Source organism: Gymnoscopelus microlampas (genome assembly GCF_963454915.1).
Source record: "Gymnoscopelus microlampas genome assembly, chromosome: 7".
In the NCBI taxonomy this organism is placed as follows: Eukaryota; Metazoa; Chordata; class Actinopteri; order Myctophiformes; family Myctophidae; genus Gymnoscopelus; species Gymnoscopelus microlampas.
In genome coordinates, this window is record NC_139944.1 from 25,704,458 (window position 1) to 25,720,047 (window position 15,590).

General features: G+C 42.1%; 1 protein-coding gene across 1 annotated transcript in view; it reads left to right on the forward strand.

The window, feature by feature from the left end:
- The window catches only part of cdh22 (cadherin 22), a gene marked incomplete at its 5' end in the record, with an annotated part of 105,699 nt that extends 90,469 nt beyond the window's left edge, over positions 1 to 15,230 (forward strand). The window contains 4 exon segments of the mRNA XM_084061520.1: positions 1,072 to 1,189; positions 4,947 to 5,096; positions 6,293 to 6,394; positions 14,561 to 15,230. Coding sequence (XP_083917646.1) covers positions 1,072 to 1,189; positions 4,947 to 5,096; positions 6,293 to 6,394; positions 14,561 to 15,108 — 918 coding nt within the window. The 3' untranslated portion in view covers positions 15,109 to 15,230.
- Between the last annotated feature and the right edge of the window lie 360 nt (positions 15,231 to 15,590).

The following is a 15,590-nucleotide window of genomic DNA, read 5'->3' on the forward strand; positions in this document are numbered from 1 at the left end:
TTTAAATGGCTGCAGGTTTGTAGAGAGGAGGTGAGAGGTTAGAGAGAGAGTTAATGTTGGAATCTGCTGGTTAGGCCTCAAGTTAGAATTCATTTGGAAATGGAATAGCCTTATCTGCCCACAACACAACTGCTAGTAGTTACCCTGTGAATGTCTGCTGGAGGGTTAAAACAGAACTCAATATTGAAGCAGTATGTAGAGCCAAAGACATAATAGAGGTAAAATTCACAAAGGGAGGCTGCAAAAACAAACATCCTTTTGCAGAGCGAATAAGGACACAGTACATCAACCAGGGAAAATTGGTTTACATAACACTGTATTTTATACATTTAGCCAAGCCTAATTTATACTATGTGGTGCAATGGTGTCGCTTGCCGAAAATAACTTTATTTTCAAGCCAAATCCGTTTTTCAGCACGCAACATTATACAATGGACCATAAATTCAGCTGAACTTATTGTTCAAGTGTGGCTATAGAATTAGCGTAAATTCTTAGTACACAAACAATAAAAACAACAGTTATTATAGGAGTACAAGAGTCAGAGCCAAACAGTATATAGGCCACAGTCAAAAACCTCTTACTACAAATCTGTAGAGAACAAATATTAATCGATCATACTGTAATACGATACGATACGATAATACTTTATTGTCAGTTCACACTGAAATTTGTCTTGCGACCCAGTTGCGACTCAAGTTGAGTCTTTCCATTTAAAGTATTCATTTCTGTTGCACTGTATCTTATTATCTTAATCCAGGGTTACTATTTTTTAAAACATTTTCAAATAGTTCAATCTATCTCGATCTACATCGACACGTTGTGAGCTTGTAGATTGTCCATATGAACTATTTGATTTTTTTTTTTTTATAGTAAAAAAAAATGTTTAGGGGTAATGGATAAGGCACCAGCGAAAATAGGGCCCACCGTGTCCAGCTGTGTGAAATGGCTCAAAAATAATAATAATATTAAAAAAATAAAAATAATAGCCTGTCTACAACTAGCATCCAGTGGCAACCTTTGTCTCACTGACAGTTCCTCTCTTCTCTATGTGTTCCATCTCTCACTCCCCAGTTAATCCACACTATCAGCGTGGTGGACAGAGATGAACCCCAGTCTGGACATCGCTTCTACTTCACCCTGGCCCCTGAAGCCTCCAGCAATCGACACTTTACTCTCTGGGATGTCAAAGGTGAGAGGGCAAAGGTTGGCTGAGCTGTGGAATGAGGTTGGGCATGGTGTGTAGGGGAGCGATATGCCACTGGCATGAAACGCTGTGGTGGTGTAACTTGTAACAGCAATAGACTTCTGCAACCGCAAGAGCAGGAAGCAGTAAAAAATAAGAGAGACTGAACAGTACACAGTACTACAGTACATAATGATGAACACCACTGCATTTCACTGACATTTCACCATAAGGTCATATTGACTGTAGAGCAATGGGTTAACATGAAGTTGCACTAACTCACCATCATTTAGCTCCCAGGGAACGACTGTACAAGGGAGTTAAAGTCAAAGGTCAAGTGAATACCCAAAGGGGAAACTAGAGCCAAATAGCGTTTGTGAATACATTTTTCTTGTCAATAGTGAAATGGGGGATGGGGTTGCTGTACAGAACAATATAAAGTGTACCAGAAAGTGTACATAATCACAGGGAAGTATTTAAAGGCCATTACAAATACTTAAAGTAACTGACCATTTACCCGGCCCTGATGCAGTAAATTCCCAATAATTGCGTACTCCACATAGTTAAAAACAGAAATTTTAAATATTCAACTGCTCTTCAGCTCTGGACTAACTCTTTGGTGAAAAAAAAAAAGACTTGCTAATTCAAGCATGGGCATTATCTGTAATTTTCTCCCCTAGAATTGTATATGAATCGTAGTGTACAATCATTAATTATTAAATATGTGTGGGCTAAGTATTATGTTTACTACAAACTCAATGCCCTATTATAGCCTACTTTAATGGAGTGTCAACAACTTTCATAATTGCCTCAAATGTCATCATGAATTAAACATGTTATCGTTTTTGGTGCAACTGCATTATGTAAGGCTAAAGGTTCCCCACACTGCTGCCGCTTTGGTTTGGACATAAACTTTGCCTGCCTCTGCGTGCTTTTTTGAAAACACTGTGCCTTTAGAGCCAAGTTGGATTAGATGTTTGCGGATGCCTGCTTGGAGATGTGTACCTAAGTGAATGTGACGCACGGCTAAATCAAGATTGATGTGACACCGGGAAAATGTCAGGGGAGTGGCCCTGGCGAAGGAAATGTCACCATGTGGAGGCTGCATTGGCTCCCCGCTCACATGCATGCACGTGTATAGTATCTGCACTATTGTGCTGAAAGCCCAAGAGTGAATCGACAAACAAACACATACAGACACACACACACACGAACAGGCACATGTACGCATGCACTCACGGCCACACACATACACCCACACATCACACACACACACCCGCACATTTACACACACACACACACACACGCACACGCACACGCACACGCACACGCACACGCACACGCACACACACACACACACACGGGAAGTCTCCAACTCTCTCTCACTCACTCTCTCTCTCTCTCTCTCTCTCTCTCTCTCTCTCTCTCTCTCTGTCTTTGTCTGTCTCTCTCTTTGTCTGTCGCTCTGTCTGTCGCTCTGTCTGTCTGTCTGTCTGTCTGTCTGTCTGTCTGTCTGTCTGTCATGTCTCTCTCTCTCTCCCTTCCTGTCTCTCTGTCTCTGTCTCTCTCTCTCTCTCTCTCTCTTGGAATGACACACGATCACAACCACACTCAGATGGTCAGCTGGAATTGAATTCACGTGTTGCTTTGTGTTGCTTTATGTCACGTGTTAGAGACACACGGACAGTGCCCTCATTCAGGGCTAACACAGTCAAACAGCGAGTCAGCCAGCCACGCACTATCATTGGATGTACTGTCTCCATGCTACACTTCCTCCCATCCCCACCTACATTATGACTATGGCGCACACACTCTCGCATAAGTGTGTGCGTGCGTGCGTGCGTAACTAAAATGGTTTTGTTTTTCAGAGTGTGGGTTATGATTATGAAAAGGTTCAGGTTGGGGTCAAGGTTAGGGTTTGATTTAGGGTTAGGGATTTTGAGCTTAGGGTTACATACTACTGTGTAGGGTTATTCTCTCTCTCTCTCTCTCTCTCTCTCTCTCTCTCTCTCTCTCTCTCTCTCTCTCTCTCTCTCTCTCTCTCTCTCTCTCCGTACAACAAAGATCCAGGGTTATGTATATTTCTTCGCAAAGACAAACAGAGCGCAGCACAGACCTTTATCCTCCCACCTCCCTTTTTTCCACTCCAGTGTCTTCTCTACATTTGTCAACCTGTCACACTCAATCTGTCACTTCTGTGTTCTCCCCATCACAGCCTCACATCACATTCTGTCTCCGTGCCATGACATACGAGGACAAAAAAGACATCCCCATGTTGGTAATTGTTTGCTGTTGCCGGGAGACACGGACACAATCCTCACCTTTTACAGAGAAACTTTAATGTGACAAACATGTTGAAAGAATTATCTTGAAAATGTCACATTTCACCCTTAAAAGGATATTGTTTTTTAAATGCAAAAACGGAGAACTGCTTCTTCTTTTTTTTAACCTTAAAGGAGATCTGTTCCGTTCACATTATTGATGATTCATATTTAGTCCAAAACCTGTTTTTTTGTGTTGATTAATGTTAAGTTTAGTGAAGTTGATGGAAATAGTCAAACCAAAATGCCTGAATCTGACATCTCTAAAGCCTGATTTATGCTTTGTCATATGACAGTGTCACAACGCGTTGTGAGCTTGCATATCAGCTATTTTCAGCAAGCGACGTCCTCGCACCATGGAGTATAAATGAAGCGTAAGACAGAGGGAGTCTCCTCTGAGGTAGATAGACTGATGGGAGTGACTGAGGAGACCACTATGTAAAAGTCAAAAGGACAGTGTCATGGGCGTTGCACTCAGCAAAAGTTCCCGTACATAAACGGTAATATGAAGATTGTGCCACACGTGCCAGAGAAGTGCTTGGGATGACGAGAATGACAGTGATATATGTTCCGGGAGATGGATTGCTTTGTATCCCTTATCCGAGTCTATCCACAGAAGCTGCTCTGACTATATTTGTCAAATCCTCCTCCCGTATGCTGTGTTACATTTGTCTATGTCTCCTGTAGAGGGTGCGTATATACACACTGCTGGAGTTTAATTTCAAACAGTGACTCTCCCCCATTTTCTCTCTCGGTTTTATTTGACTGAAAAAGATTGCCTGATGAATGTTAACATCACGCAGCCAATTCACTTTGCTGTTGGAATGATTCAACCCCGAGTGTGACAATGCCTGCGCCCTCCAGATGGAGTAGTCCTTGAACTGCTTACATTGTTGGATTATCTCTGGGGTTTGTCATGCCCTGTTTTTGTCCCGTTCCTGTTTGTTTATTCAAGTCGTCATGCAGTGAACAATGAACAGAACAAAAACTCACTACAATGACGATGAGTACTTCAAAAAGCTATTTTTGATTATCATACAACAAACACAACATCCTCTGATCCAATCAGGGGCCCAAGTATAAAAAACTATTATTTGTTTAAGCTTTGTAGTTACACAAAATGGGGTCACCTGCTGAAGTGTGCTAGCCTGGAAATCTGGCGAATCTGCCAGCTCGAATTGGTCTGAGTGAGGATGTCAGGCTAGAAGCGTTCAGTAACACACTGTCACGCTGCAGAAATCTAATAAATAGGACTTCATTTGGGAAAGGCTGTAAATTGAAGTAACGGCGGTTGCTCTTGAAAACCTCCATCTTGTCTTGAACAGCCTTGCTATGTCTGTCTTTTGTTCTATTTGTTCATTTTTTCCTCTCTCTCCCCATCTATATTTCTCACCTTTCCTCCGCCCCCACCTTCACCTCCACCACAACCTGCACCATCCCAGACAACACGGCTGGTATCCGCACCCAGCGTTCAGGTTTCAACCGCCATGAGCAGAATGTCTACTTCCTGCCCATACTGGTGGTGGACAGTGGGCCTCCCTCCCTCAGCTCCACAGGCACGCTGACCATTCACGTGTGTGGCTGCGACCCAGGTGAGTTAACCTTTGTTGCGCTCTGGTGTCATGCAACCAAAATAAGCTCACAACACGTCACAACGCACGGCTATTTTTGACCATTCCTTACTGCATCGAGTTTGCTCTCGAGTGAGGCGGAGATCCATGGTGGACGCCCTATGCTCCAAAGGGGGCAAACAGGATTAAGTCAAGTAAGTCAAGTCTTACTTACATGTGAACAAATAACACTGTAATTACATTAAATCATTGGTTTACAGCAATAAGTAAAAGTTTAAGTGCTTACTTGTTGTGGTGCATAATTGCAACTATCATTATATTCCTGAACGCTTTACAGCATTTGATCATTGGTGATCGAGGGTGCACTGTATACAAGGTTTTCCTGAATACGATGATGTTCTGTATCCAGTGATGTTTTACACATACAGCACACAAACAAACAACTAACAATAATTGGAATAAATCCGATTAAGGAGTTTACACACTGAAACTAAAAACATTGCACTCACTTGAGTGCATATCCTCTAACACTATACAATTGTCAGATATGTCTGATTATGTAATTCGACCTTGTTCTTGAGTATGATCTCAAGCCTACCTGCCTACTGATAACCCCACTAAGTTCCATGAGATCTCCCCACCCATCCTCAATTTTTACCTTGCCTTTGATTGTGACCTTTACGTTTGACCTTTTTCAGTTTCATGACAATTTCATTGCCATTTGGCATAATGGTGTAAGTAATGAACTGAAATACTGAGCTGAAGTCTAGCTGTGACTCTACCTTGCTTACTGTGATTAAGACCGTAACCTGATTGGGATACGGTAATCAGTTTATGTTTATATGGGCATTTCCATAAATAAGACCTTTATTTAGACAGGCAGTGTAGAAAGTGCAGAAATGCTGTTGCGATAACATGCTTGGCTGGTGTGCCCCAAAGATTCACTTTTATCATCCCCATTATCAGCTGCAGCAATAGTTTTAACAACAGCTGCAGCAGTAGTGAAATGCATTATTTATCAATTTCTTAGATTTATAGAAGTAATGTAAAATCAACATTGCAAATGGTTTGAAAAAAATCACATTCGCAAAAAAATTGTTGAATAAAGAAAAGAACTGGTGTCAAAACAAGGTAAAACACGGGGGTAGGTGCATTAGTGAGTTTCAAGGGCCTGTTTGAATACAAATGGAGTGCTTCTTTTTTTCTTTGCAATACAGATGGAGCTATCCAATCCTGCAATGCTACCGCCTATGTGATGAGTGCTGCTCTCAGCCCCGGAGCCCTCATAGCGCTGCTGGTCTGCATGCTCATCCTTATCGGTAAGTGTTAGCATGAAAGTATGATGAAGGGGCATGGGGATTCCTCTTCATCACAGACCACACCCTCAACAACAGTACAACCATCACATTTCCTGTTGGAAAGGTGCTCTGAAGTGGAAATAAACGATTTCTAGGTTTGGCCGTAGCTTAGTGGGTTGAGGCCGTCTTTACGTACACCCGTCTGGTAATCATAAAGTCATCGGTTTGTCTCCTGACGAGCCGATGTCTACATGTCAAAGTGTCCCTGAGCAATTAAGGCAATTAACCCTTAACAGCTACTCCTGGGTGCTCATCGTGACCAAAGCCATCAGCTGGGTGAAGCTCCATGGGATCAACAAAGGTCACTCCCGCCCTTCTGTTCTTCATGAACTGTAAAATTCAGAGTGTTAATTTACTGTAACTCTGAGAGTGTACACATTTAACCAAATGGACCCTTAAGGGTCACATCTTACTTTCTGAGTTAAATTAAAATGCAGAATTCTACTGTGTATGAAGCAAGTACTGTAATAAAAATAATAATAATACAAATATAAAGAAAGGTTCACTCCACTTAGAAATTCACGCAACCAAGCATACTTTAGTGGCCACTTTTTGAAGTTATCTATATTTCAGCATTGAAATCACACAGCAGCAGAAAAACAAGGACAAAACAAATGACATGGAAGGGGATACATTTTTCATCATTCCTTCACGGGTGACTCATGTCGGACATTTTGTCTGCGCTATTTTTTACGAGGGGATAGCTTCTTCTGCCTGAGCAGAAGCACATGTACGTACACCCAATGCCTGGCTTTATCAGTGATGTCAAGTCACTTTGTTCTGTGCAACGCTGAAGATGGAATGAAAGAGGGGGGGGGGGGGGGGGGGGTTGCAAACAGGCAAAAGAGCTGCCTCAGCACAGTATCCCTCTGGAACAGAAGGCTTTAAATAGACAAGCCTTTCCTCACTTTCTCTGTTACAAACTTGTACGCGAGTGCTGCGCACACATACACGCACGCACGCACGCACGCACGCACGCACGCACACACACACACACACACACACACACACACACACACACACACACACACACACACACACACACACACACACGAAAAAGACATTGTCAAACACTCACCCCAACGTGCACACAGATACACAAAAACAAACTAACACATGCATATGCTTTTACACTCAAACAAACGCGTGAGCGCGCGCGCACACACACACACGCGCGCGCGCGCACACACACACACACACACACACACACACACACACACACACACACACACACACACACACACACACACACACACACACACACACACACACACACACACACACACACACACACACACACACACACACACACACACACACACACACACACACACATGCACTATCTCTCTCTCTCTCTCTCTCTCTCTCTCTCTCTCTCTCTCTCTCTCTCTCTCTCTCTCTCTCTCTCTTCTCTCTCTCTCTCACTCTCTCTCTCTGAGGAAGAGCAGACCTGAGAGGGTTAGCATTGTCATCACTGAAAGTTTTATGAGCCGGCTTCTCACTCTCCTCATCCCGCTCTTCTGTGCCAGAAAGAAAGAATCAAGATGTTTTGTCTCCCTTGCGCGCAACACTTTACATATGTTTTACATTATGTGGGCTGTGAATGATGGATGGCGTGACACAGGGTTCGCTTCAACTTTGAATAACGGTTGCTTGTTTTGTTTTGCTTTCTTGCTTTGAAACAGCCTCTGTAATGAGGCGAGTTAAAGCCGTGTTTCCCATTAGCCAAAACATATTCCGGTGTGGCGTCGAAAGCAGGAGCATGATTTATTCATCAAGGTTCTAAAAGCCAGAAATGCAGCATACTGTACTGTACATATCTATAGACACTGGCCTCCAGAGTTTATATACATTTTGTGTTGGTAATGCGCTGTGGTTCCGTGCTCTGGGCTCTGCAACGTATCCAAACAAATCGGAGTTGAATGTAACTTCCCAGCATCTAAACTTGCCAGGCGAGTTTAGACGCCGTTTTAGATACTGTGTCGATGGTATGTGCGTATTTCTGAAGAGCGCCTGTCTCATTGAAGTCCATACCATACATTATTCAGAATAGCAGAGCTATGTTTAACAGTGATGTTTCACTTGTGAGTCTCACCACTTTGTTTATGTCATGGTGTCAGATTTAGGGCTGCAACTAGCAATTCTTTTCTTAGTGATTATTCTATCGATTACTTTTTAAATGATCAACTAATCTTGAAGCGTGTTATCTTTATTAAAGTTAAACTTTTTTTTTTTAGATATCAACGAATCAACGTGAAAAAATCCTAATAGATTTTTTAAAATGAAAAAAATTGAATAGTCTGTTTTACTACTTAAAGGACAACTTTGTTTTTTTCCAACCAAGGTTTATGTTTTAGATTTTAATTAAAGTAAATAAAAGATGTGTGTCAATTTTTTTTTATTTACTGCTTTTTATAGTTTTAGCAATTTTTGCGATCTTTTTTACAGTGGGCGGGGGCATTCTGTCCGGTGGCTAAATATGTATTTTTTTACACAATAACCTGGCGATTTATTTATTATTATTTACAGTAGCTCTTTTAGCCCCCAATAACTCATATCTGGCCATCAAAGAACACCATACCTTTTTTATTGTGTAAAAAATACATATTTAGCCACCGGACAGAATGCCCCCGCCCACTGTAAAAAAGATCGCGAAAATTGCTAAAACTATAGAAAGCAGTAAATGAAAAAAAAAAATAACACTCATCTTTTATTTACTTTAATTACAAGCTAAAATATAAACCTTGGTTGTAAAGAACCAAAGTTGTCCTTTAAGCCCTATTTCGTAATACAACAGTGTAACACAAAAATATCATAAATATCTATATATATCTACAAGCTGACAATACACCGCGTTGTGAGCTTGTAGATCAGCAATTTTCCTCCCCAAAAACTGTTGCAACCAGTCAGATTACACTGATAGAAAATAAGTTGCCAAATATTTGACTGAGTGACGTTGATTTGTATAAAATACTCCCTTATGGCTGGAGGCACAGATTGAGTGGAAGCACCTGGATGCTGCCTGTCCACTGTGTGGATGGTATAGAATCTACGAGCTGCAAGTGCCGGGCTCAGGGGAACGAAAATGGACAGTAGTGCTTTAGGTTGTTTGGTGGTATTAATAGAGTGGCTAGCTGGACTGGAGTGGGCCATGTGAAAGCTACAGCAATCATCACATTAGCCAATACTGTGCTGCTCCCTCTGAAAGCATAACAACAAACTGTACACGCACAGTTGGATAAGCTTTGTCCTGCCTCTTCTTACATGGACGATGCACACACTTGTATGCACATACATCCACATCAGCATCTTTCCACCTCTTGCTTTAACCCTGGAGTCCATAATTTGGGCATAACATTTCAAAATTGTATTTTAAAAAAGAAAGAAAAATCGGTACGCTTGTAAATAGGCTATTTTCGCGATTTGTTGTGCGAAGTATATAGGGCTTACTGTAAGTGCATAACTGCAGCGCAAATCTTTAGCACTGCATCCTTTGTTGTGAGGGAGCAGCCCCACCCACACAGGCACACATCCATTAACTACCTAGCCCAAGCGGAGCGCTCCTTCTCCCAAGGCTGGACCACCCCTATTACATCAATTGTTGGATGATGAGAAAAATGAAAACAAATTTCTGCCTAATTACCCTACAAACAAACAGTCCCTCCATCAGTTCATTTAAGGGGCCTGATGTGATGAATCCATTCCACTGCGCTGCAGCATCTGCACGCATCCGTTCCAATTACCACCCATCTGCCGTGATGAACTCCTGGGCTCGCTCAGCCAGCGTGGCCCAAGGGGAAATTAGCCGTCTTGTCAGGAACGCTTATCGAAACATCTGTACACAAGGGGGCCGAGCATTGTATGTGGAGGTAATAGCTGTATACAGGTACATATGGTTCCTACAGAGGTAGAGCATGTATCTATGCACTTATACATGGCCTTGGACATTGCTATTTGTGTACTTGTAGCTAGATAGGCATCCGTGGCAGCAGTGGGCCTCTGGCGTTTGTGGTGTGCATAACAGATACCGTCTTTTTACACAAGCCACGTTGATTAATGGCCTAAGCTACAGCCTGACATTAAATTATCGTGCCTTCTATCAATCCTACCAAAAATACATGCGGTATTCCCAGTAAAAAAATAAAAAGGTCTGCAAACAAAAGCACATTACCACCACCCGCAGTGTGATTTGATGGAAATTACTGGCCAGCATTTTACAAGAAGCAGCTGATCTGTATGTACAAAACAGTTTGCAGTGTCAAGGTCCCCACCTCCCATTACTCTCCTCATCAGTGGGGATTGAGAGTAATTGTCTGAGCGCATGCTTGGCACGCATGGCAGCACGCTCCAGAGTCTATCGCGAGCTGTGAATGTTTCCTGGACCCCATGGCAATTAACTCTCTACCCATTTATGGAGGAGAAGAAGAATAAACACAATGAGCGGAGATGCCGGTGTCCCGGCGGACCGCACCAAACAATGTAAGTGGAGTGTGATTGTACATTATCAGTCAGAGATATTGCATAAAAGGCCCCCAGACGATCTTCAGAGTTTTTCTCTTCACTCGAGCGCCGCTCTTCCGAGCAGGACGTTTTTTTCCCGTCGGTAAGTTATTTTTCAGGTCATTTACACCAAATAAAGACAATTACTGGGACCTGCAACAAGTCATTTGTATAGATTAATATGCTTGTCACAGAGTCTCTTAGTGCTCAGTGAATGGAAAGGAAGGACCCAGAATTGAAAAGAAAGGGTGAAACAAATATCGTGAGTCACCTACCAACTTCCAAGGTAACGGAATGTGGGGTTACATACTTTACAGCAGTGGTTCTCAAAGTGCGGTCCGGGGACCCTTGGAGGACCTTGAGGGTGTTCCCCTGCAACATTAGTTAATATAGCATCAAATTCTTTTTAACCACTTTAAGCCTATACATTTGCAATTTGAAAATAGCGGATCTACAAGCTTGTAGATCTGGTATTTTCAAAAAATCTTGAACAATTTGGAATATTTTTGAAACATTTTAACAGCGCAAATCTTGGATGGGGTCCGTGGCACAAAACATTTTCAGATGGGGGTCCGTACATAATCATAATACATAATCATTTGGGTCTCCTTGACATGGAAAAGTCTGAGAACCAATGCTGTACTGTATTTGCAGTCCCCTTTACGCCGCACATAAGCAAGTATCATCCATCTAGTTTGAGTGCTAAACGATCTGGCCATATATCTCATTTTAACCGAGCACGGGTGTAGTCATGTGAGCTTAGAGCATCAAACATTCTGTGCCATCCTGGACAGCACAGACACCATAATAGATGGTCTTTCTTGTATTGTGGGTTTGCACACATTTGTTTTAGGCAACAGACTATACATGTGTACGTTCCAGAAGATGTATTGCACCCACCGTTTAATGATCTATCTAAGTGTCCCCTCATCGGCATTCCTTTGCTGTACCTGCTCAAGGTCCTTGTTGTGAAGAAAGAGAGAGAAGAGAATTTTTAGTGAAAATTAAGGAACACATGGAGAGTCCTTGCTTCAAAACAACCTGACTTCCACCGTTTTTCAAGAATAAATTGACATCTACCCTTGTAAAATGACGGATCACACAAGATTAAAGCAATATAGTTCTCATTATTAGTAGGTAACCTAAGGCCTTGGTTGATATAAGAACACGCACACATATAAGAGCACGCACGCACGCACGCACGCACGCACGCACACACACACACACACACACACACACACACACACACACACACACACACACACACACACACACACACACCCTTCTACCTGTATGCCCGTTGCTGCAAGAGTAACTTAACCACTTAAACCCTATATAATATACTTAGTTGGGTTAGGGTTAGGGTAAGGGTTAGGGTTAGGGTCAGGGTCAGGGGTCTACACTTGGTCCCCTTCTTACACCCTATAGCATTTACAAGCTCACAACTATTATGACACGCCCAGAATAGGGATGCTAGGGTTCATCTGGGTAAGGTATAATGAGTAATGTTTGTCAGTTGTGGATTGTAAAAACACCATTCAAAGTTTGCTCAACTCCCATGGCTCAATGACAACAATCGTGCAGGCCTCCTGACCAAAGGTGAAAATAGCAGAGTTTGTAGAATGTTTTACAATAGTGCTAAATAGTTAATTTTTCATAGTTCATAGCTCAAACTCATTTTGCTGAGGACTGGAACCTTTCAAAGACCCTGGGGATTCCTGGACCCCACTTTGAGAACCACTGTTCTAATGGGTCATAAGTGATGATTGAGAGGGATTATATTTGTTTGAGTCTATACATTGTTTTTTTGAAAATCATACTTACTATACATTTAAGCCTGAGATAACTGTTGAAGAGAGCATACAGTGTTTGAAGTTCAGATTATGCTTGTGAATACTGTTTAATCAGCTATCCTAATCCACTCTCCTCCTTTTTTATATATATATTAATGTGCATTACCACTCTAATTTCCCTCAGAATGCATGATTCATAAATATGTGTGGTAGTGCGTTTTCATTATCATTATGGGAAGTGGTAATTTGTTGTTATCATGAGCCGTACATCTAGTTGAAGTTTGCAAGGGAATCGGAGCATCCCTCAGGAGGAATGATGAAGTCGGGGGCGCGAGCGTCTGAACGAATTGAGAACGGTTTAATCACATATGTAGGCAGTAATTAAAATAACTAAAATGAGATTAAATCTTCATTGATTTATCTAGATGCATACAGCCTTTGTTTTCCTCATCTCATTAGTCTATTAAGGGATCCATCCAAACTTTTTTCTTTTTTAATCCAGACTTATAACTAAACTGAGATGAAATCTTCATTGATTTATTTAGATGCATCCAGCCTTTGTGTTCCTCTCATCTCATTAGACTATTAAGGGATCCATCTAAATTATTTTCTTTTTTTTAATCCAGACTTTATTTTCCTCGCCATCTGTCTCCCCATTGTAGGTAGTTGGTGTCCTCTGTTTCTCGGCAGTGATGTAAGCTTGAACTCTGTGGTGCTTGGACTATGTATTTACATAAGTATTGAAAGAAAGATTGGAATCCGTTAAGCTTCTGACATAATATTTCTGGGCAAAGCAATTAGGATTGTGGAAAATCAATTCTCATGCAATTGAAATGTAAAACTTAAAATATTATTTGAGAAAGGTAATTGTCTTTATGGGGGGATCAAAGTTACGCAAATTAGAGCTGGAAACTTGTGTCATTTTAGCCTCCATGAAGTGAATTTTCATACTTGTATTAAACTAATTTGCACATTCCAGTAAAACCTGCTGTAATTGACAGAAACCTTATTGAAGGAGCTGACTTCACATTTTGATCTCAGGGTTGGTTATGTCTTTATATTTACTTTGATGAAGTGCACTTCCTCTTTTACCATCGACCTCTTCAAACTTCTTGCCCGACAGCCCTTAATCCAAATGTATTATGCAGTCCCGAACCTCATTAGAGTCACAGATTTCAAAGCAATGACAGTTTTCAACATCCTACTGTATGATTTGTGGCATTTACCTCAACCCAGTTCTATTGGGGGGTTTAAAACAGGGTACAGCTAGTGCCAGCGTTTTGAACGATTTTTTTAATCGTTAAAATCGTCAAAATATTTCCTGTGATCACCGTCCTCACAGTGATCCCCTCATGATATACACAGGAGTCTCGTAAAATCGAGATAATTGCAGCCAGTTGAAAATAGCATGTTTTCGCCAAAAATACATAATAAAACACAGCCGAGATACAGAATATTTCCCAGATACTTTAAACAGGAAGTGAATGGAGCAGTATATCTTTGGAACACATTATCTACGGTTCTGTGTGGATAAAAAAATAATAATAATAATAAGAAATAATAAAAAATAATATATATATATTTCCCCCCCCCCAAAAAAACGGCTATAGCTGTTTTTGGCACTCAACGTTTGGATTTGAAAAAACGGCCATAGCCGTTTTTGGCACTCAATATTAACAATGTTATTCTGAAAAAAAAAACATTACACTAAAATCAACTATCCATATGATGTAATATTGCAATACCCGCAGATGGTAATCTTTTTTCTTTATGTCTCTCTCACGGTCACTCTCTACCTCTCTCTCTTTCTACCTGTCTCTTTCTCTTCATCAAGTTCTGGTTTTGCTGATCCTGAGTCTCAAACGGCACAGGAAGGGCCAGCGGATGTCCGAAGACGAGGAGGACATGAGGGACAACGTCATCAAGTACAACGACGAGGGCGGAGGGGAGCAGGACACGCAGGCGTACGACATGAGCGCCCTGAGGAACCTCTACGACTTCCCGGAGTCCAAGAGCTCCGACTCTGGCCCGGACATACGCTCGCTGCCCCAGTGGGTCCAGACCGCCAGCCGGACGGGGGCGGCGGGCGGAGCAAAAGGAGGAGGCGGGGCAGCGGGGCCGGCGGCAGACTTCTCCGTTTTCAAAGGCTACATCCGCAAGAAGGTGGATCAGGCCGACGCGGACCTGTCGGTCCCGCCGTACGACTCTTTCCAAACGTACGCTTTCGAGGGGAGCAGTTCACCGGCCCTCTCACTCAGCTCCATCCACACGCTGTCCACCGCCTCGGAGCAGGATTTCTCCTACCTCAGCGACTGGGGGCCGCGTTTCAAGCAGCTGGCGGGCTACTACGCCCCGGGGAACACAGAGGAGGAGGGGTCCTAGCACAGCCAGGTTTGCACGGAGACCCTTAAAACTCCCTCTGTGCTCTTCTGCCTAATGTTACTGTTACTTCTTATCCGCATCTGACCCTTCTTAGTCAAGCGTTCGACTGAGTGTCAACAGGACATGCCACGTCCTCTGTTTCAATGTGGAAAGGGAAAAATGATTATCAGCAGCAGTGTCTTTGAACTTAATTTTGGTGAAAATAAATCAGTAAAAACTATTTCAAAATGACTTTCTTACTTAAAAATACACTCCTGCTCACATGTTTTTATGTAAGAGTTCCGATGGTTTGAAAACTGGAAAGAAGCGGTGATAGTTTGAGAAAAGTAAAGAAGATGAGAGAAAGAGAGAGATCATTGGCCATTCCCTTTGCAAACTTTTGCAAAAGGGTACTGGTGGCCCACCAGGAGCGGCAACATTACCATTTAAATATATCTGGAGGCAGGATTTTCTCTCTGAAATCATGGAAGTGAACTTTGTTT